The 23585-nt window shown below is 37.8% G+C and overlaps 1 protein-coding gene across 3 annotated transcripts in view; it reads right to left on the reverse strand.

Moving 5' to 3' along the window:
* The window catches only part of SVIL (supervillin), a 59800-nt gene that overhangs the window by 20564 nt on the left and 15651 nt on the right, over positions 1 to 23585 (reverse strand). For 2 of the 3 annotated variants that reach the window (XM_054513995.1, XM_054513993.1), the window contains 10 exons: positions 22870 to 22931; positions 22385 to 22524; positions 21529 to 21624; positions 20049 to 20301; positions 18555 to 18578; positions 17050 to 17521; positions 15279 to 15498; positions 9843 to 9972; positions 5672 to 5749; positions 5039 to 5107 (listed from right to left, as the gene is read on the reverse strand). In XM_054513995.1, coding sequence (XP_054369970.1) covers positions 5039 to 5107; positions 5672 to 5749; positions 9843 to 9972; positions 15279 to 15498; positions 17050 to 17521; positions 18555 to 18578; positions 20049 to 20301; positions 21529 to 21624; positions 22385 to 22524; positions 22870 to 22931 — 1544 coding nt within the window. The remainder of the gene's footprint in view (positions 1 to 5038; positions 5108 to 5671; positions 5750 to 9842; positions 9973 to 15278; positions 15499 to 17049; positions 17522 to 18554; positions 18579 to 20048; positions 20302 to 21528; positions 21625 to 22384; positions 22525 to 22869; positions 22932 to 23585) is intronic. The other variant, XM_036406333.2, reaches the window with a different exon arrangement.

A 23585-nucleotide genomic window follows, 5' to 3' on the forward strand; every position in this document is an offset into this window, starting at 1 on the left:
CCCTTAGCTTTCCTTTCTTGCTTTGGAGGTTGGCAGCCGACAGCTGGAGTGATTAGAAGCAGAAGGTGCCCTATCTCAGTGCTCCTCTCACACAGACAGATTGATGATGGTACTTTAGGTAGGGAAGAAACTGAATTTACATACTCTGCTGTAGCTAGGTCAGGCCGAAGGACTGTTACTTTAATATAGTTATCTTTAAAAACTATCAACATTTCAGGGATTACATTGCATAGAAGTCAAACATAGAAGTATTTTTAGTGCATGGGACTGTCAACTCTAGAATTACTTCCAAGTTGATACTATTCATCATTTTTCTTCACAACCTAGCTGCTAGAATTGAAAAAAACAAATTAAAATCTCAAGCTTTAATACCACTCTAGATCAGAGAACCACAGAAGGAAAATGCAAAAGTATGTACCAGCTTGTGAACATAAACATTCTTCTCCTTTCAAGATGCAAAGAAGTTATTGTTATTTTTTATTTTCTTAAAAATCAATCAGACTAAATAAATAAGTCATTTTATATAAAAACTATTGTGACTGCAGGGGACACTCTAATATAGAGACTTTGTAGCTTTCAGCATTTACCAGGATCAGCAGACATCAGCCAGAAGGACAAAGACAAGCCAAGAAAAGATTTGTACAAGGACTAGGGCTATGAGAGCCCCCCACTACTTCCCTCTAGTTCCATCTATTTCTGCAGCCTTCTGCAGTAACACTTCCTCTCCATTTATCAGGAAAAAGAGCTGGACAGCCAGACAATAGGACTGCAAGCCATGATAATCAAGATTAAATACTCTGATTTTTCCCTAGAATTCCAAAATATTCAATAGAAATAACAACATACAAGTCTATTCAGTGTCATTTCCTCATCTGTCAAAGCCTTTGAATGCTTTAAAGAAAAACACTGAAGAAGTTTCTTTCATTTCTTCCAGTCTCTACCCATTGTCAGCACAGCCACCTCTGGGATGAAAAGTTGGTAGAAAATACCACAACAACATATTAAAGGAGACCTGGGCAGGAAATTAATAAATACCTAATGAAGCCACAAGTAAAATTTGATACACAAAACAAATATTACAAACTATATAAATTTGATACACAAAACAAATATATTACAAGCTTAGTAAGGATGCTGACTTCCATTACAATGTGAGGGAAGTGAGGGAGGGGCAGAAAGAAAATCATGTGGATTTGGGTTTGGGTTTTTAACCTTAGAGGAGTCTTAATTTTGGATTTTGTCTCCAGCAAATACCTGGATCTTCAGAGTCTACAGAGCTACTGAAAATTCTGAAGATGCAGACCTAGAAAGTATGTGTGTTAATCACTACACACATGAATTGCCAGAAAGATTGTCAGTCATTCTGGAGCTGTGTCAAAGGATAAAAGAAAACAGCTGTCAGACAGGAGAAACAGACTTTTTTTTTCTTTCTTTCTTTTTTTTTTTTTTGAATGGAAGAATTCAAGCTGTTCCATTGGGTAAAACATCTTTAGAGTTCCTAACCAAAAAAAAAAAATAATATCAGACTGGGTACATATGTTACACAATTTGGAGAAATTCCATACTAGATCTCTTCCTAATGCATGAGGACTCCTACCTTAATGTATCAATGAACAAATGAACTTAAAAAATATAAACTAAATAGACACCCAGAAATTCTCACTCAACTTAATTTGCCTTAAATGTTTGGCTGAAAACCAGAAGTATATGCCATAATTAAATAAACAATAATTTTATATAGCTAGAAAGCTAATATGAGCTTTGCAATATGCAACTGTCAAAGGAAATTTCAGAAAGACTCCACCTGCTAGTTGGGAAAAGTTTAGAAAGCTTTCAGAATTGCCACATGGAGAATTTGTGGAGGAATTAACTGGTCAAAACAGATTCTAATTGGGAGAACATATGTTAAGAAAGCTAAAACTCAAGAAGCTTTTAAGTCCCAATTTTATTTCTAAGTTTAAAAACCCAAATTATGATATGAAAGAAGAACCTCAAATTTGCAACTGTAAAAAAGTAAAATCAAAAATTAGTATATCAAGAATAAATAAAAATAACATATAAAAACTTAGGAATAAAACAGCTCCAATGCAATTTTTTTCATTAAAAAAGTGGTTACTTTCATGAAATATTCTAATTTATTGTGTAAAATAGATGGATGTGTTCATTGATACCTTAGACAAAAAAAAAAATGGAAAAGGAGATGCCCCAAAACACAAGAACAAATTTCAAAAAAGAAGCCTTTGAAAATGGGAAAATAATTAGGATAAAAGCTCAGATGTGGACAGTATTTAGAAGTAAAACTAAAGCATGTAGATCAGGTCACACAAGCTCTTGGTTCTTCCAGACACTCATGGAAAGGCTGCTGCAGAGACAATCAATGAAGAATCAAATCACCAGCATGTAATTAATGCCATTCCACATGGCATTATGGAAAACAGGTTTAATCAAAAGGGTAAGTTTGATGAGCTCAAGTGTGATTAAATGTATTAACACTGTCACCTCTGATTTCTTTAATATATTTGAGTTAATCACAGATGACATTCTGGGCCAGGTTTTTCTGAGCAATATAAAAATACCAGAGCAGCTTACAGGCTATAAACTGGTTAACTGACCAAACAGGGAAGAGCCATGCAGTGATCTGATTCATCCCAAATTTGATCAAAATGTTTTCATGAACATGGAAAACAAAGGATGCAGTCTCAACCCCTGAGAAGACCCTCATGATGACACCAACATAGAGAAGAATGATGAAGATAAAGAAGAGATAATCACATAGAGGGTTGAAAAATAAAAAGGATATTAGAAAAGTCTGGTAAACCAGGCTTTTAAGAGAAATGTTAATTAAAAAAAAAAAACCAAACAAAAAACCCAACCCTGCCAATTAGGAAGACAGAAAAAGAAGAGAGACAGAAACTCTCATGGAAGTTTTTGTAACTCTTGCTGTGTTAAATGCAAGAATTTTTAACAACTTTCTCATGGAAAGTTTGGAACAGATAATCTGTACTGGAATAGCTCATCCATTTCCAGACTCCATGCTTCTACCCAGGGTGCTGACAATTTTGAAAGGTTTGAAATATTTTTTTGTAATTAACATTATATTATATCAGATAAGTATGTATTTTCACTGAAGAAAGGGTTAAGAGTTACATCTAACACAGCAAGAATAATAACATATGAAGAATTACTTATTATTGCCAAGAATTTTCTGTAGGCTGACAGCTTAGAATTAAGACTGCATGTTTTTCTAAAAGATCCTGTTTTTAGTCTGGGAAGGATTTACAGACTCAATGCAAGAACAGTTAGAAACAGGGATTACTTTCTCCCACAGCTTGGCTAGGTTGGATGATGATATTGGTCTTTTCTAGCACATTTCTTGAGGGTATGGCAGGCACTCCCTGTTTATGCTAAGGAAGGGACCACATCTAGGCAATGCTACAATTTTGCAGTCCAAGCAAGGTCCCCTTTAGGTCACAAGAACTGAGAAAGAGCGGTCTGTTAGCATGCTGGTGTGCTGTTCAGTTTTGTTGTTTTTGTTGGTTGTTTTTTAATACAAGAAATAAGATAATTCATGTTTTTCTATGTAGAAGATCAAGGCTGTCCCTACCTGGGGGAGTCCAAACCAAGAATGACCACAAAAAACCATCTGTTTTTCAAAAGGGAGTTCTATTAAAACAAATTCTATAAAATACATAAAAGAAGGATTAGAAAAGTATCTATTTGTTTTTTAATACAAGTAACTTCTCTAGTGTAAGCTCCTAAGACAAAAAAGCATAAGGAGAATCCAACAGTTGTACAAGTATGGCAAAAAGTCTCTGTGTTGTTTTGCTCTGCAACTTTGTAAGGGCCTTCATGTAAGACAACATGGAGGGAAAACTCCAGTGCAAATTTATGCCTTTCTGTTCAGAACTCCTTTGAGGAAAACAGAACACACTCAACCCATGTTTGGTGCAAATAACAAAGTGATTAACTGTGCCAGAAAAAAAACCCCAAACAAATCTGCATGTACCTTGACACTGTGCTACAATGAAGCAGCTTGCTGAGAGAGAAGGACGTAGCTCACCAGAGTCAATGGAAAGATGAACACTATTTTTGCTGTTTTCCTTTTAAGGCAGGTGGAATGAACAGCTCCTTAAAAGGCCTCCTGTCATTACTGGAGGGTTATTATTAAGTTAGAATATATTGTTCACTTCTAGATACATAAAGCTGGTGAACTCTGTCACAACCAAAGTAAATAAGCTATATTAAATCCACAGCTTATGGGAAAGAGGTAGCACTAACAAATTTCAAAATAGTCTAAAATTTAATGTTTAATTAAAAAAACTCACAGTAAAAGATCATATTCAAAACCAGCTATGAAAGTGAATGTGGAAATGGTAAATACGAGTCGCCTAAATGTTTGTAATATATCCAGTAGCCTCTTCTGTATTCATCATCCCAGCCCAGCAGTAACTGCTCTTTAATTCACTGCCATAACCCATGCTGGTCAGAAAGCTCCCTGCATGCAGCACAGACTGTGGGAATGAAGAACCTAATGGACTCCTTGTAGCACAGGAACCACAAGCGCGAGCTGGGAGCAAGGGAGAAGGAAGTCTAATATAGCAGAATATGATTTACATAGATCTATTGAGACCTTCCAGTGAGCTCTCCTTTTTTTCTTGTGGTTTTTTGCAGCTTGTTTCTTTGCCCATTTCTGCCTTTGCATTTTTTACCTCTGATCACATGAACCAGGTGTATTTGCTCAGATCAAGGTCTAGTACTCTACTGCTCAAAGAGAACTTTGTTATGTTGCTCTGGGTGTAGGAAGTTTACATTTCTCATTATCTATTAATTCTTCAAATTGTCTGTTATGGAATTGCAGAGATACAGACATGTGTTGAGAACACTTCACAAGGAAGCTTCTCTAATATTTACTGGAGCAGCAGCAGAACTCTGTTCCCAGGCAAACACAAATTAGGAATGTGCATCATCAATCCAAGTGTAATTTTCTGTCTCACTCCTCCCTCCAAAAATGAAACATAAATTTTATATAGCATTTCACCTTCCATCTCCAAGGGTGACGGTCATCAGAAATCAGAGAGCTTGATTCTTTCAAACTAGTACTACAGACCTTAAAGGAAGAAAGAGAGAGAAGCAGGAAGATGGGATAGTCAGAGAATAGAAGCAGGATGATGTGCCAAGACAAAGGGAGAGGGACTAGGGAAAAGCACTATGGGAAAGTCACCTCTCAACAAAAGCAGTTTTTTTACAGTCAGTAAGTTAGATGATGTTATGTCTCACATTGGACATGCACATTACTTACAGGGAGATCAGGGTACACAGCAAAATTCTACAATAAATGCTGTGTAGTTCCATACTACTCCTTTCTTAGCAACTTACAAGTTTTCAGTATTATAATGAATGCAATAATGTTTTCTTCCTTTACTTTCTCACCAATACAGTCTTAAAACAGATACAGAACTTTCAGAAAAGCAACCATAACAGAAATAGTAGCACAATGTATATTGGAGAAGAGTACACAGGATAGTGGCATAACATTATGTTCCTTTAAAGCTACATTTACTGAGCTGGTTAATCAGTTAAGAGGATTATTAATTTTGTATGTTAAAAAACACTGGTAGAATGTCCTTACTTGAAATTCTTGAGCATTTGAATTGTGCAGACTTTTGCTCACCTGATTAATAGGTAGAAAAGGATGAAATTTATGGAGAGCAGGTATAACAGGAGAGTAAGTAGAAGCATATACAGGTTCCTATGACAAGGACAGAAGCAGAGCAAAGGAATTAGAAAAGAACTGGACTACCAGAAATGGAAATGGGGGAGAAGTAACTCCTGTTTCCCTTATTTCTTACTAAGTTTTTGATCTAGAAATGTTTTCACTGTTGGAAAGCAGAGATCAAAAATGCTGTCATAATGCAACAGCATGCTTACCAAAGCCATTTCATGCAGGAATTATCCAAGTTAGTAACAATATCACTACAACCCAACACAGAACAAAACAGCACAGCTGGAAGACACACTTTTTGTATGCTGATAATTTTTATATGTCTCTGTTTTCATGCACCATTAAATTGATGAACCATGTCAACCACAATGTGAATAATTCTGCTGCAAGTTTAATCAGACCCTGCTAAACAGCAAATCATCTATTCTCTGGATGAAAGGAAAGAATTCTTGCTGAAACTGGGAGACTCAAAAGCCATCTGGAAGGATTTGCTAAGCCCAGGGTACTCAGTGAAGGTGAGTTCACCATTCCAAACACAGCCTACAAATAAACCCTGCCCCAGAGCTGGGCTTACCCAAAGCTGATTAGACATGGCTTTATCAGCTTTAATTCTTCTCCCTTTCTGTAGGTTAAAGCAAATGGGGAACATGGCACAGTGGATGGATAAATGCAGCTTATTAGAGTGGCTCAAAATGCAGCCCAATAATGAGTTTCAGCTTTAATGAGAATGTGTTACAAGCACTTGGTGGATGCCATATATGAACTGGATAAAACTCTTACCACAGCAAAAACCTAATATTTTAGTGTCTAAAAGTCACTTTTCAAGGGCTTACCCTCTCTTAGATTTTTACACACTTCATCTCTGAGTAATTTTGAAATGACTGCTCAGCCCTAGCCTTTAACACCAGTGCTGAGCTGCAATTTAAACATAATGTAAGAATTAAGTGTTTCAAATGTCAGTCACTGCTTAAATGCAACTGCAATGCAGCTGGTAATCAAATTAATCAGGGACTCTGTTAAAAATGGTTCACTGTAAACCAGAAATTGTTATTCCAGTAAATTTTCCTATTTTGATATTATGGAAAGATTTTGAAATTAATTAATTTTTCTACTCATGAAGAAATCCAACAAACTGCAAGTGTTCCATCCAGCCTAAGATGATGAAAACAAAGATACTAAATCCAAAATATTTTTCCTAAATAAAAGAGATTTTTTTCCAGTAAGACATTCATCCAGCAAGACAGTTGTTTCCCTGATGTTAGAGCTATTCTTTGAATTGTCCAAATATGTTTTACCATATATGTAAATAATTTAAGAAGTCTCACAGCTTCCAAAAATTTTTCCTCCTGTGTGCAGCAATCATCAAAACAGATGCTGGACCTCCAAGTAAATCTCAGCTTCCCCCCTCATCTGTATCTGCTTGTGTCAATTCCTTAGTCTCTCTTTTTTTTTTCCTGTTTGAGGTTGCTCTGTCAGCTTTTCCATGAATTTTATGGTGTTTTTCTACAGTTTAGTCTACGTACAAATGACTATAATACATTTGGATAAATATTTCACCATGTAGACACCACAAAGAAGCATTCTGACTAGAAATGATCGAAGAGCACTATTTAATGTAGCTATTTTGTTAAGAGTATGAATCTTTCCACTTTTGTTTGTATCTAAATGTACTAAATGTACTCTAATAACTTCTAATTTCTGCAGCTATGCTTCAATAATCAAATCTCCAGAATAATTTAGGTAACCTTTTAAAAGAGAGACACACAAAAAACCCCCTAAAAAGGTGCCTGACTACATTAATAGGAGCACCATACTGCAACTAAAACAACATCAGGCATTGTTTTGAAGCAGCAGGGCATGACAGAAGTTTACACACCCTTGCTGGTTATGCCATGGTGCTGATGACTGACATCTTGTTGATGACTGCCATGTGTGGAAATTGTCTAACTAGCTCAAAGTTCAGTTATCACTACAATTCCTGCATTTTTACTGTAATCCAGCAACAGAAAACACTTAAGATTCTCAAGTACAGCAGAGTCTCAAAATTCTACAAATAGACTTCAATAGCACAGTGCTTCATGGTCCTCAAAGGATAACAGCCACCACACTGATTGCTTATCAAAACCAGTACTTCTAGATTTAAGGGCAGCTGACATGGTGTCTTGTAAGTAGAGTACCCTCAGTAAGAGTTTACATATTTTTCATGTATCACATGAGAATCAGCATCCCAAACATCACTATAGTTCATGGAATTGTGTATCTTACACACCCAAGTTTTCATCCATAGGCAGACATGAAAATCCTTTGATTTAGGCTCTAAATAGCCAAGAGCTAACATGAACTATCAGAGTGGGTGACCCCAGTGTCACAGAAACTTCCCCTGCTAGCACTGTCACTTCAAAGCTTGTATCCCTCCAGCACTTCATGCTCCCTTACTTGCTTTAAACGCCTGACTGTGCTTGCTGCACATGGTAACACAGCAGGGAGGGTATGGGTGCTGAGAGGTGAGGAGAGAGAACAAAGGGTTTGTCTCTGCCTAAATCTTGGCAGCTGTTTAAAGCTTTTTCTCAACCCCACTGTCTTTAGCTGGAGTACATTTGTTATCTGATCTCAACAGTTGTAATTTTGGAGACTAGCTTGTTAAAAATGTGACCACAATTTTGCTTTCCTCCCTGGAATTATTTTTGCTTTAGGACGTCTTTCAAACTAGCAGCTGGATTTTTGAACAAGTCCACAGGGCAAAACCAAAACAAACCCCATAAACCAAACTGCCAAAATCAGCTTTATTCTTTTCTGTCCAGTTAACATGACTGATGACTTACATGTTCAGGCACAGATTTATCCTCAATAATGATAAACTGTGTCCTTACTTGTAATGCACTGATGGAACAGGAGACTTTTTGTTACTGTTTGCCTATACTATTTAGTAGAAGTAAACAACTAAATAATTGGATCCAAAGATTACCATCCCCACTAGCAAATTTTGTAACACAAATTTTATTTTCACCTGTCCTCTGTGAAGTACTCCTACAGAAATTAAAGGCTTTTGAGACAGCCTATTTCATCTGACTGAGAAGGGAAACAAGTCTCCATTGGTCCTGTACTTTGAGCCAGGGGACAGTCCATTTTGAAGCAAATCTCCCAGTCATCCTCACTTTCTGCACTTTGGCTCACACTGTAGACTGCACAGACTTTTGCATGAAACCAAGCCCTGAAGTGCACTCCAAGATCCCCTTGTAGCACTACTGCTGCTAAAGACAGTCAGGACACAGGTCCAACCTAAATTTAGTCTGAAACAAAATTTCACTGAACAAAAACAAGCAAGTACATAGGTAGCACATCCTCAGGGGTAATTATTATTACCTCTGTATTGAGGTAATTTTATATATATATATATATATATATATATATATATAAGATCTGCTCTTGCTAGGCAACCTAATTTACTCATGTATAGACATAATCAGAGTGTGCTAACAATATGGATCTCCCTTTCCTCCACACCTTTCAACCCATCTCCCTCTCCATTCACTACCTTTGTAAGACAGATAAAATCTTGGTCCTGCCACTTCTGGCTATTCACAGAGATCATGCAAGATAACCAAAAGCCAAATGGCTCATGAATGCTCTAGTACCTGCATTACCTCAGTAGCTCTAGGATCCAAAATTACCAGTTAAAAACCCAGTGTATGCACAGAGATAACACAGTGTTAAGAATGTGACATTTTTACAAACTCACTCATACATAAGAAAACATCAGAACTAAGTATTAAGGCAATTTCAATGTGGGGGTGTGGAAGGGGGAGAGGGAAGAGGGGCAGGAGAAAGGGCTTAAATCATTATACCTGTACATGCTGCAGAAGCCTTACAGACCCACTTACTAGTTCATTATATTCTGATGTGAAGACACTGTAAGCACTATTACACATCCCAGGACAGTGGAGACCTCCTCATTAAATAATCCCTCACACTGGGAGAGTTGGTTTTTAAACAAGCCTGACAACAAGAGGAGCAGCAGGAGCTAGCAGCTAATATTAGGCATGCCTGTCTACTTGGATGCATCTTCAAAAAGCAAAAGCATTTCAAGCAAGATGTTTTTCCCAGATAGGGACAGAGTTACCTTCTTCAACAGCTGCTCAACCTCTTGCATCTGCGCACTGCGATCAGCAACGGCCACTTTTGCATACTCCTGCTTTTTGCTGAGCCTGCTCTTCCAATCCTCTTCACCACTCTTCTTCAGCAATGCCAGCCTACAAGGAAAAGCATGCCAACAGGCAGCTTTAAACACTGTCCTTCCCATTATCCTCAAAAGATAACCTCATTGTTTCACTAATGCTGAATTCAAGATAATCTGAAATTAGGTTTTCTAGTATTAACTAAGTTATTTACATTTTATACACATATACAAAGCTCACAAACAAACACCAAGCCTTATACTGTACATGTTGAATGGCAATCATCTGTCAAAACACAGACATTCAGACCTGACACAGAAACTCCAGTTAATTTGTATCATCAGTGGAAATTGCCAATACAGTCAAGGGAGACCAAGGTACAACACAGATCCTCCTAAAGTAGGTGTATGAAAAGGTCAGATTAATAACTGCTATTTTCCCTCCACTCTGTCACTAAGGCACAGCAAGTGAGTAGCTTGGCTATGGATACTTATCCTGTAGATGTCCAAAGTTAAGAATATGTATCCTACCTTTGGTCTTCATTGTACTCATTAAAAAATGCTCTTAAAATTATTTTCTTTAAACCCCAAGAAGAAAGAGGTCTGTTCAGCAGGCACACACCAATTAGGTCTCATCAGGTACATCAAAGGACAACTCTGCAGTTCCTGCTTTCACTCCAACTCCAGGGGCTGAGGTTACTTGTCAGACTCCCTGGGATCACTTTGTATTCCCTTGCTTAGTCCAGGCATTGCTGTGACACAAATCAGCAGCACCAATGCACTAATAACCTGGTGCTAACTACCCTGCAGCTGTGAAATCTATCAGCAACATTCAACTTGTTTAAAGGAGGTCTTATATTTAAAATGTGGATTACCATTAATCTCAGTAAGTGGGATCTTTTCACAGTGCTGTTTCCTAACTTTGAGCAAAATTCTGAATATAGTACAAAGTGCTGACTGGCTGCAGTGGGGACAACATGTAGATTAGTTTTGCTAGAATTCTATTTGTCCATACAAACCCCGAGGTTACTACTTTTGGGGACAGGGGAAGTCAGTAAGGAATATGAGGTCTATAGAGGCATGATGATCTTCAGTTTACCTTCCTTAGAAATCAACATTTATATGAGTCTTCTACCCTTCAGAAATCATTCTTAGTAATCCATAAAATGTGTATCTGCAGCACTTTTGCAAACAGTTGCATTGATCGACTAAATATTTTTTTAGTTTAGTTAAGTCTTATGACATACTGCTCTCAAATCTACAGCATTTCAGTAAGAATTATACAAAACCTTTAACCCTATTAATTGAACAGGTTGAGTAGTTAAAACCTATTCTGACCACAAAGTATGAAAATTCTTTTTCAGAGATGTGATTACTGTTATCCTCACAGCAAATCTTGTCTGGAAACTCTGAGGAGAAGGAAAGGGTAGAACCAAAGAGGTCTAGAAGCCAGAAGTCAAGTTTCAGGCAGCTGCCTCCTGCAAAAATCCAGGGGGTTCAGCCATGCTACTGACCTATTTGGGGATGATCAATTGGGCCTAAGACAGTCACTTGAGAAAAACTAAGAATGCAGAAAACAGTAAATCTACAGAAAACAATGGCAGTAAGAATGTTAGTATTCAAGAAAGCAGTTATTTCCTCTCTTCCTGCCCAGGCAGGCAGTGCTGGCAGGCTTCACAGTGTCTGGTTGCTTCATACCTCACAGCACGGGATGAGTAGGGGTGAGAAGGACTCACAATAAGGAGCTGAGGTCATGGTCATGGTTTGCAGAAAGGACACAAGATTTCACTGCCCAGAACTAATCTTCTGGAGTGCATCCATGCATGTGTAAAACTGTGGAGGAGACCAAGATGGGACTGAATTGCCACCATGCAATGAGTTATCTTCAGTAGCTATGTTCTCTCAAGTCAGTTTTGCTTAGAAATGATCTGTGATAATTGAAGCTGGAAGGCATATTGGTCAGCTTTGGTCTAAGCTGGGTTTGTTTTTAAAAATGTTTTTAAAAATCTAGTCAGCATAGCAGGCAGGGGAAAAAAAGTGGGTTTTTTTGTTTCTTGGTTTTTGGGCTTTCTTAAGCTAACATTACCACAGGGTATTTACTCTAGACCTTTGACCCAAGCAGCCTGCTTGATCAGGGAGAGAAAAAATCTGTAATTCTAAGAATACTTCTGTGTCTTCGGAGATTTTGTTTTCTTCTCTGCCATAAGGATGGTTTCATAGCAGCCCTCCATGCTTCACTGGTATATGTAATGAAACAACTGACTCCTACAAGTGAGAACACACATTTGCCTGTTTTGAGCAATGAAATCACCACTTAGAAGAAACATGTATGCTCTGCATGCCAATAGAACCTTCACTGCTCTGTAAAACCTAAAGCCACGCATTTCTTTTGAACAATGGAAGTGGCAGTAAAGTCAGAGTGCCCTGACTCAGCAACAGCTGAATGGAGGACACCCTTTTGGATGAATAAAGATGCAAGAACTACTGAATTGGTTCCTAAAAGTAAGGCCACAAGGTCAGAAGTAGAGAGCAGCTGATTCTTTGGCAAGTCTTAGAAAATAAAGCAAATATTAGCTCTAACCATTAGATTTGTTTAAGCCCTGCTGCTTACTAGTTTCATTGAATACCTCTAGTTTTCCAGTTTTTATAAATAATGAATAATCATTCATTAGTCACTTTCACAGTGTAGACACACTACTTTTTCCTCCAAAAGTTCCTTTTCCAATATGAAGAAAATAAGTTCTACTCTTTTTTTGAAAGAAAAAGCTTTTAGTGTGTCTGCCCATCTTTGACAGCTTGCTCTGCATCCTTCTTTCACCTGCTACTGAGATAGACTGTGTGACATCAAGACAGAATGATTCTCATCCCAGAGGTGTCAGGGTGGCCTCAAGGCAAAAGCTTTCAGAGCTGAAGGCAAAATGCTGGATAGTGAATACTGAAGGAAAACAGAAATGAGATCTGAACAATGGTTTTGCCTAAACAAAGAGAGTTGCATGAAAGGCCTTGGCAAAAATCCTGGCAAAAAATGTCAAAATGACACATCTTTCTTCTGTGGCAATATTTTAGTATCTTAGTTGCTAGTTGTCTCCTTGAGCTAGAAGAAACTGGACATAGGCTTGGTTTTCACATGTTCTCCCTTGGCTGCACTTGACCAGTTCTGTTTGGATAAATCATAAATCCTGGAGAGCAATATGAGATATATAACTACAGAAAGGAAGTTGACTGTTAAAAGAGTGCATAAATTCTGTATAGTGGGAACCAGACTATGTAAGAAAGTATTGCTCAGGCATCCATACATCAAAAAAGGTTGAAAACTAAGTTTAGGCTAGATTTTTCCTGAGAAAGTGAGAATGTTGGTAAGAGGTTCACCAGAAGTTAATTAGATGTAGCTTTCTAAAATGGTGATCATGGCATGCAGCTGACTTCTACAGTGGAGCTGACAGGATGGCCTTTGGTCTCAATAAATGCACAGAGACAGGAGAAGAGAGTATAGGTGTCTTTCCTCGTTAAAAAATAATGATTTTCATTCTTCTATATAATATAGGCAATTCTGAAAATGCCAGCCATACATTCACTCTAGGAGGATAGTATTAGTTTAGTGAAGCAAGTCTTTGTGGAAAATCACTTTCATCCAGACCAGCATTCATGCATCCTGCCCAAATACTATTTCATGTGTGGAAAAGTTGTTCTTCCATAAGGTGAAAGAATGTCTGACACAGCCAGAAAAATACACTGGATGGGAAGATGAAGTTAGTGAATGTAAAAGGAAAAAGAAATCCAAGTGTAATAGTCAATCTTTAGCAGAAATGTTCTTTGATGTTTATGAATACTTGTCATGAACTGCAGCCAAGCAAAAGAAACTTAGTGGTTGTAGTCTTTTAATTCTGGGACAAGAAGTAGACTACTGTGGTATTTTAGAAGGCTGAAACATTTTGATAGGAGCTCAGTCATTTACAGATGTTTGCGGAATCAGGGTATACAAACTCCTGACAAGACAGCAGGTATTTCCTTTTGGCAGCTCTGGGACTGAGTACAGAGTCTTGGAGTCCTAACAAAAGTGGTTCCTGATTGTGTGACTGACAGGCTTCAGTTCCTCAAGAGATCAACTCAGCTGAGGCATTGAAGTTAGGACTGGAACAGCTACTAAAACTTGGATCTTCCCTCCAACCTCCTTCTCTCCACCAGGATCAGGGATGGTAGATCATTTACCACCTATAAACCACAAGTTATTCATCTTAAACCTCATCTGCCAAGACAATTGACATATTTACACGAGGGGGTAGGGAAGGGGGATGAAAGCTGCTTTAAACAAAACAACAGTAAACTGAAAATGTAAGTACAGCCTTCAGAAAGGGCATTAAGAGTGCACAGCTGCTATAGCTGCCTCTGCACCCCCTTGTGTAAAGGGGTTGACAGGGAGTGGGGATGCTTGTAAATGAAAACGACTCACATACCTCCTAGAAACACATGAATTTGAGAAGCAAACTTTGGAATTACATTTAAAAGAAAAAAAAAAGGTTCAGAATGCCTAATATCACACTCCCCTCATTAAGCTGAGGGAATACTTTTACACAGTGAACGTTTAATCAGGCAGTTATTTTCATTAACTGGTTCTGCTTTCATGCAGAAAAACTGAGGCAAAGATAGGCTAAATAGTCATAATTCACTCACTGGGCTGCTACCAATTTGTGACTGAGTTTATACTCTTAAAGTTTTAACTAAGTTAGGAAAACTTTTACAAGTACTACAGCAGCTATTGGCACTTCAATCCTGAACTCCCACTCTGCACAAGTGCCAGACTTCACATTTTGCTTCAGATCAGAATGAACTTGGGTTGGAAAAAGTATTTCTAGTACTCCTATAAACCTGTCCAACTTACTATCCTTTTAAAATCCCTACAGTAAGTTCCTAGAAGTCAAAATGGCTACCAGGTACTTCTGGAGTAGTGAGGCAATATCCCTCTAATCACCTTATTTAAGGGACTCCTGCAGACCAAGAAGAAATGGTTATTAAAATAAACCAGAATCACATTATACCTGTTGTATAACTGAAAGCAGAACCTGGAGAAGTATATTGAGTATATAAGTGTAATTAGAACATGTATATTTTACAACTTTAATTTTCTGAAATACTCATTGATTATTCAGGTGGCTCTTTCCAAATCAGGTTATTATGTTCTCTTGAATGGTAATTCTCATTCACCATCATCTGCTTTATAAGCATGTCAGGCAGATTAGCTGCATGTTTCTGCTGTTAGTAATAATAAAGCCTAGTAATCACTACTTAGCTTTTTTAGAAACAGTTTTAAATCTTTCTATACCATCATCAATATAATAACTATATTTATAGAGATCATTAAAAAAGAAAGAGAAATTTAAGTACCTTTCCTTAATTGACATAGTTTTGCTGGCATTATCGAGGACATCCTCAGCTGTTTGTGCTTTGCTCTCTCCCATGGAAAACATCTCACAGGAATTCTTATAAAATTTGCCTTCCAATTGTTCAGAGAGCTCCTGCAGTCTACAGGATGCTGCAGCTGCTGTTTGTGAAACTGTCCTCATGGCTGATGTGCTGGTGAGTTCAGAAGAAGGTTCAGCATGGTCTGCCCATTCAAAAGAGAAGAGCTGAATTAGTTCTATTTTTAAAGACACTTTACATTACTAACACTGAAGAAGCAAATCTGTATTTTAAACATTCACATCACATACTATTCTAACAGGGAGAAACTTCTGGCTGAGCCAGAGCACAAAGATTAATTGTGCAGCATTACTTGCTGCCATTTGTGACTGATGCTCACAAGAAGCCACAGAACATCATGTGCAATACACAATTCTGAACTTCACATGGGTGAGGCACAAACTGCTGCTCCCCTCATCACACCAACAGGAAAAGTAACAGATGAAAGTGACAGGGAACAAAGAGCAGGGGAAGAGAAGCAGACAAAATTGAAACAAGAAAATTAACTATTTGGTAAAGCAGTTTAATGCTTGAGTAGCATACTAGGACATTTAATAGCTTAAGAGAGGTATTATTTTCTAGGAGGGTGTTGAGGGCTCGTTTGGGTCTGTTTTTTCAAGCAGCAATTAAACCACAGGAAAAAACTGCCTTGAAGAAAGATAAATGCACTATTACAGTTATCCTTAAAGAAATATAAGTGATCTTCATTTTTCTTTTTGAAATGTTACAAGCACAACACCCCTCTGATATATGGCTGCTCCTATTATATCCCAGTCTCCATCTCCCCTGCAGTCATCAAAGGCTAATTGGACAGAATGGATACTGCTTTAGAGGAATACAGGCAGAACTGTACCTTCCTCTCTATGCCTGTGTGAAGACCATTAAATTCAAAATACATTAACTTCACAGGACGAACACAAAAATGCTTTTAGTGCTACAGGATAGTGTGATGCTGTCAACTATCACAATAAAACAGAAAAGGAACACAACATCCTTCTAAATTCAGCAGAATAGAAGGACTAATGAAATGACCAAATTCACAGTTTATTTCCTAAGTACTTTATTTAAAGATAGGGAAGTTTATTTTTTAAGTTTAAATTATGTTGTGCATATAAAAATGTAATTGCTCTGAGAATTTCCTGGTTTGTATTTCATCACCACATCAAAGAGAAAATAATACTAGTTTTGCAAAATTAATTATCTTAAAATTATCCACTTCTAGTTATGTATGCATTATGTAGGTAATTCATAACTCTAAATGCACAGTAAGGCAAAAATTAAGGGCAGATAATTGACTCAAAGCAGCAAGTTTAGTTTGTTCTGAATTTTGGAGGGCAGGAGAAAGTGCAAAACCAGATAGAATAAATCTTAGCTTCAGCATATAATACCACTTCTTTCAAAGTAAATAAATCTGAATAAAACTGAGCCATCTTTAAAGATTGAAAAAAGGAAAAAAAACCAAAAACAAACCCCTCTATTTATAAAACTTAACACTTCACAGATATTTCTGTACTTCTAAGCAGTGTTAGAAAAAGGAAACATAACCAGCCTTGATAAAGCTTGAAACACCATTTGCTGATGAGACCACACCAACAGCAAGTAATTACCACACCTCTTTGCCAAGTCTTGCTTTTCATAACACTTTCCAAATCTACCTTTTCTTCAAAGGACTGGCCTTTTGTGTCTTCCCATTTACCTTGAATGCCAGTATCGATTTCCTTCTGTTCCAGAGGCTGAAAAAGTGCTTGTGAACCAAACAGTTCCAAGCTGCCCTTCCTCAGGAAGCTGTATGTTGTCTCTTTATGGTGGTCTCCTGTTTTTTCAGGAACAGGATGTGCGGTCTCATCCTCAAAGGAGCTGTACTTTTTAATTTCATTAGCTTCATGCGCTAGAAACCTCTTTCTTTCTTCTTCATGTTTCTTTGATGCTTTTCTGCTTTCTAGTGCTTCCATGGAGGGCTGCCACTGCTCTGACTTGTGTGTGTGCTTTCCTGATGAGTCCAAGCTTTCTGCTGCAGGGTGGAACCTGGTGGCAGCGCTCCCTCTGCCATCAGTGCCCGGCTTCCCAGGCAGGTCCCCAAACAAGGGAGCCAGGGCAGAGGCCATGGCTGAAATCGATGTTGCAACTGCAGATGACAGGGGAGCAATCTTTCCACTTTCACTCTGGACCTATGAAGGGAAAAAACCAACCAAACAAAAAAATCCAAAAAAGCCAAATAGGACTTACAAGCTCTGAAATTATCAATTCCAAAAAGCAGCCTTATCACATCAGTTCATCCAAAGTACGTTTTCATGTAAATATTGTACTCTATCAGTACAGACTAGAACAGGTAAGGAAAGCAACAATGCCCCTGTAATTTTTCTGCAGATGGGTTATTTCACTCCAGGTAAAAACAACTTCATGTGAGCAGCAACATCTTTAGTAACAAGGGGTGTGTGCGGAACATGCAACCTGACATTGTGTCGGGGCTCAGGACCTGCAGCAGTGCAGGAAGGAATTAGCTCAGGTTCCAGATGCCAGCTAACATGCCATGTGCCCAGGCTAATCACCTCTGCATCTCAGCAGGACTCATTAGCTTTGGCACAGCTCTGCTCTTACACAGCTCTGAAGCTCCCAGCTCTGGTGACCATTGAGTGCCAGGGAGAGACTGTTCCGTGCTGCCCTAACCCAGGGCAGACATTCCTGATGCTCCCTCCACATAAATCACCTTCATGCAGGACTTTGTCAAATATAAACATTGGCTGTCATGAGCAAAGTATTTGAGCCTAAGAAGCACATTAAAAACACTTCCAAACTTATTCTGCCAGCCCCCATGGTGGAACAACTATCTTTTCTACTCTTCTAACATAATAATTTTGTAAAATTTTCCTAGATGCAGTTAAGATGCATTTTTTTCCCCAACATGCAGAGCTTTATCTTCTCCAAAGGAGAAGCTACGAAAGCTATGAAAGAGAATGACAAACATGCCTCATACACATCTGGAGGGGTTTTTTTTTGTTTTTTTCTTAAACTGCAGAGTTAGTGAACAGTGTGCAAAAGGACAGACAAGATCACACCAGTAACAGAAATCAGCTCAGAACCTAAAAAGTGCATGCAGATTCCATAAAACACAGACAACAGTCATTCACTAAGAAAACTGGGAAGCAGAGCAAAGACTATGTTAGCTCAAAGATTCCAAAACAAGATTAAGAAAATAGTTACCAGTTTATTTTTTTTCCATTGCATCTATCAGAATTAGAAATTTAGAGGAGATCAGAAAATTGAATTCAGTATTAGTTACAAGATATTTACATTTTCAAATATGCACTTTGGGAATACAACCTCTAGTTATCTATTTTGAGAGCTCTCTTTGGCTTCTTCCTAGAAAAACCATACTGGGATCTCAAAACCCCCCAACACTCCAATGAACACTTCACTGTAGAAAGTCTTTTTGAAAATACATTCCCATTGAGCTTGCTTCAGAGTCAACTCTGATTTCATTTGCTAGGTTCAGAAAGATGACACAACATGCTTCCTCTGATTTTCCTTGCTTGAAAAGCATGCTTGCTCTGTAAGGCTGACAAAGTGACTGTCACTTCTTCCCCATCTGCTTCAGCCCGGTTCCATTTACCACCGTCCTGCCCCAAACAAGTTGGTGACACAACCATAAAAGAGGCCATGCTGTGACAGTAATTGGCATGTGGAGAGTGAATGGAAAAAGGACTATGTAAGGTATGGAAACCTTACTTAAATAAATCTGTCAAGCATTTATTACTACTTCATGTGCAAGTGAAGTAGGCATAAAGTACAATTATAATCTGTACAGCCTTGCACCAATATGTTTAGAGAAATCCTGCTTTCTCACTATCCTGTTATTATAAAATATGGAAAATGTATAATCATGAATGAAGCATATAGAAAGAAAAGGGTAGGAACTTTCTAACACTCAGATTTATCCAAATACATAGAAATATGACAAGCACAGGAGTTGTGCTTGACTGTTAAAGTGATTTCTTTCAGAGCTGTAGTACAAAGGGACTGCTGTTTCTGCTATTGTGAAGAGATCTAAAAGACCACTTCTGGGCCACCTTATGCTGAGGCTTTACTAAAAAGGCATTCCTTTGCAGTTCCAATTAGATGAAGTATTCCAGAGCAGGAAGCCAAATTTCACTGCACATTAAATAATTTCTCTTTGACTTCCTGAATTTCAAAAGTATTCTGCTTTTAGGGAAAAAAAATACAGATAAAAATCAATGCCTTCTCCCAGAGGAAAATGACAGACTATGTCCTTACTAATAACAGAAATATATTGTGCTTTCAGGAAAGAGCCTGAAAACTGCACATGACAATGCTCCAAAATGCTCTGAAAATACAACTAAAGCAAAATTATGTGTGTCTCACTTTTTTACACCTTTGATCAAGAATTTACTTTTAGACAACATGTAATACTCTAGTGGAAGTGACACACACTGTGAAAGGTACAACTTGCACTAGGCAGGAAGTCGATATACTCTCAAATTACCTTAAAAAAGAAGAAAACCATACCAAAAAATTTGAACACTTCAGGGAATGTTCAATGTCAGAAGGCAGCTTCCTGACAAACTTTTTCCTCTGGGTGTAGTTCAGAGCAAAGGAAAGGCCAGCCTTTATGGTATCTTACACTGAAGCTGTTTTCTCCAATAAAAAGAAATGCAAAAGAGCTGTGATGGCACTTACCTGCTCAACCTCTCCCAGGGTGACTGGCTGAGTCTGGTAACGAGCATTCATCCTCCTGTGCCTCAGATCTCCCCGATTCCTTGTGGAGATGGCCCTGGATACTGGTTGAGACAGTTTGTTAAACAAAGCCATCTTTTCTGCCAAGCTTAAGGTGGAAGAATCTGGTTCCTCAGACTGATCTTGCCCCATCGCCTCTTTGGCTGCTCTTATCTCCTCTTTAGCTAAAATTTTTTGGTGTGCTGATGCCTGCAAGCTGAAGAAGCAGAACTGGAAATTAGTTTTGAAGAAGCCCTTGTGCAGCTTTAAAATCTCAACCTGATAGAAGCAGAAGATCTGCACGTGAAGCACAATAGCCAATGTAATGTAGCAGCCTAAGTGGGTATGCAGTGGTTCAACATTGGCATGATGAATTCTAATTCAACAGCTGAAGATTTTAAAAAAAGTTACATATTCATTAATGAATTCATTTGATTAGGACACAACATTTTTTACGAGGGAACTCAAGATCGAAGGGAGATTTTCCAGACAATCTCTTTATACAGAGCACAGAGCTATGGAGAGACATTTAAGATGCCTTTAAGGTCCTACAGTACAATTTATATAAAGTTCAATTTTACTGAAAGCAATTTCTGGACCATATATGATAAAAACATTTAAAAGACAGACTTAAACTCCAAGTTTGTGCTGCTTTTAAGTTAGAATAAATTGCAATGACTCTTCTAATCTGAAGTGCAACAGATTTCAGACTGTCTTTTGTTTTGAATTATCTGGGATAAATCAACAAGAAAAATTGGTTTTGAAACAGAGTCCTTTGATTTTGAAAATTGACCAATGCTGAAGGCAGACATATTGATTCATAAAAGCTGTAACTGCATTTGTCTCTACAATAATGTATTTTATTCATGTTTACTATAAAATATTTTATTGTTCAACTTCTTTCACATTTAAGGAATTAGTAGTATTCTCTACTATTTTTTTTCTGTCACGGTCTCTGCTAAAATTCTCTCATTCAGAACAGTATTCTGCAACTTTACCTATAGGTGGTGCAATTTCTTATATTTCCTTTAATTTTGCAAGCTAAAAAAATACATGTAGAGACAGACAAAGGACATGTACTGCCTGTGAAATCAAGCACTCAGCTGTGCTATTTTCATCTTAGGATGATATTACCATACAAAAAATTACAAAAGCAAAGAAGGTTCTGCTATGTTTGCTCACATGCAAATTAATTTCTTTCAGAAGAAGAATAAGCTTCTACAACAGGTTAAGTGTGGTTAGAAGGGTCCTGAAAACAGACGCTTGACAAAAAAAAGCTGCATTGCTTTATCATGCAAACATAAATGAAGTTGACGAATGTTTTAAATATTCTTGAAACAAGTATTCACTTGACACATTGAAAAGGCATTCAAGACTTTAAAGATGCATCTGCTATTGAGGAATCTTGTGCTCCATGTAACATGCATGTTTACCCCCCCAGTACCTGGTAGGTTGTACAGTGCTCTTAACTACAGTGGGACTAGGTACTCTTGTCACTACTGTGTGGGTATTCACAGAACGTGAAGCAGGGGTAGTTTCACTTTAAAGAATTGCCAAGGAGGGAAAATTCACAGGGAGAGAGAAGAAAAAGCATTAAGAAAAGCAATACATTAAGTGTTAACTACAGAAAAGACCAAACCAAAACAAAACAGAAAAAAACCAAACAGCAATCATTTTTAATTAACTGAGTTATCTGCTGTGACATTTGCAAAGTAATTACAAGTATCTTGAAAGAACTAAAGACCTAGAGGAGCAAACAGGCTGTCTCTTGAAGTTATTCTTAACCCATGAAGTAAGTTAACATCTGACCATTAGGTGAACATCCATTCAATTCACCATTGTTTAATTTCCCCCCGCAAAATGATTTTCCCTTTTTCAGGAAAATGTCATGATATACGAGTATAGTGCAAGAAAAGCATTTCCAAAAACTACCTTTGAGATTTCAGGGTGTAAAAAGTTTTCCCCAATACATATACATTCCAAAAGAAATTGTGCAGATTTCCCTCAGCACAAACTATCTTATTCATTTGGGTTATGAAACAATGCTATGATTAATCTCGTTTACCTAATCCACAGGTTCCTAAACTTCCTGCCAAATTACAGTTCATACAAGTTATGCTTTACTAGTCCCTCTACATTTAAAAAGGAATTTCAATATAGTTTCCCCTGTGGCTCTCAAGGCCCTTAGCAATATATATATATAAATGTTTTCCTCGCTACAAAGTTATAAGCACCACAGATATGGAGCTTATTCCAGGTTTGAAAGCAGGAGCCAGGGGTAGAGCCAACAGCAGACTTACGTGGCTGCAATGACCACCTCCTCACTGGTGATGGGCTGGGTGTGAGACCTGTCCTGCAAGCGCCGCAGCCTCCGCTCCACTGCCGAACTTCTGCTCGGTGGTTTGGGAATATTTTTCATTTCAAATGATTTTTCCATTTCCTAACAGGACATATGTCATAATTAAAACCATGGAAGAAAAGTTCTGAAACAATACTTTATCCTTAGGTTTCTTGCATGCACACCAGTGAAGTTCCCAAATGCCCATCTCTGAATTAGAAGCAAGATGCAACCGCACAGTATGCACCATGGAGTTAAAACTAACTACACACTTCTCCCTAAATGACACTCTTAAAGCAGGCAACAGGTCTGTGTAGGTAGGGAATGAAGTAAAAAACAAAAGTTATGTATCTTGAACTTGGTTAACTGCATTATACTTCATTCTAATGCACTTTGGGTTCCTTCAGCATCTTCTATTTGAAATGTTTAATTCAATGCAATACTCACTCTAAAAAGGAGTCTCTTTGCAGCTACACTCAGTTTAGCTCGGTCATCCAATTTTTCTTCATCTACACAAAGAGAAAAAAAAGGAGGCTGAACATAATGAATCAATCTCATATTAAGAGCAATATTTTTTAATATGAATAATTACAAACCAGCAAATAAGCTGGCTGTTTCTCACATTTAACAAAAAACTTATTGTGAACACAGCTGTGTAAACTTCAGCTGTTTTTACATGTATTGCATCAAATGAGCAATACAGTCTGACATGGAGTCTAACACAATTTGCAAAAAAAGACTTGTCTTCAGGACAGTTCAAGTCCTTTCAAACTATCTAAACAACATTTGATGAATAACCAAACTTATTGCATCAGTCTATGAAAACACATGGACCAAGAAAATAAAGACTGCCTTAAGGGTGAGTGAAGAGAACTGAACATCTATCTTCTACTAGCTGCCCATTCTGATTACCCCCTTGTGTCCACATTTCTCAGAGGCTAAATTGGTATCCTCAGGAGCTGAAATCAGCATCCTCCAGATCCAAGAGCCAGCATCTCAGAGCTGCAAGGAATATCAGCTTTCAAATAGCATAAGGCATTAAATCTAAATATAGCTACGCATGAGATTATCTACTTAATTTGTGCCAGACTTGCCAAGGGTGACAAGAGGGAAAGAGAGCAAGATGGCAGACTGAATTCTGTAATTTAATAACCTGCATTTTG

The sequence above is a fragment of the Molothrus ater genome, chromosome 1 (assembly GCF_012460135.2).
Source record: "Molothrus ater isolate BHLD 08-10-18 breed brown headed cowbird chromosome 1, BPBGC_Mater_1.1, whole genome shotgun sequence".
NCBI classification, from domain to species: Eukaryota; Metazoa; Chordata; class Aves; order Passeriformes; family Icteridae; genus Molothrus; species Molothrus ater.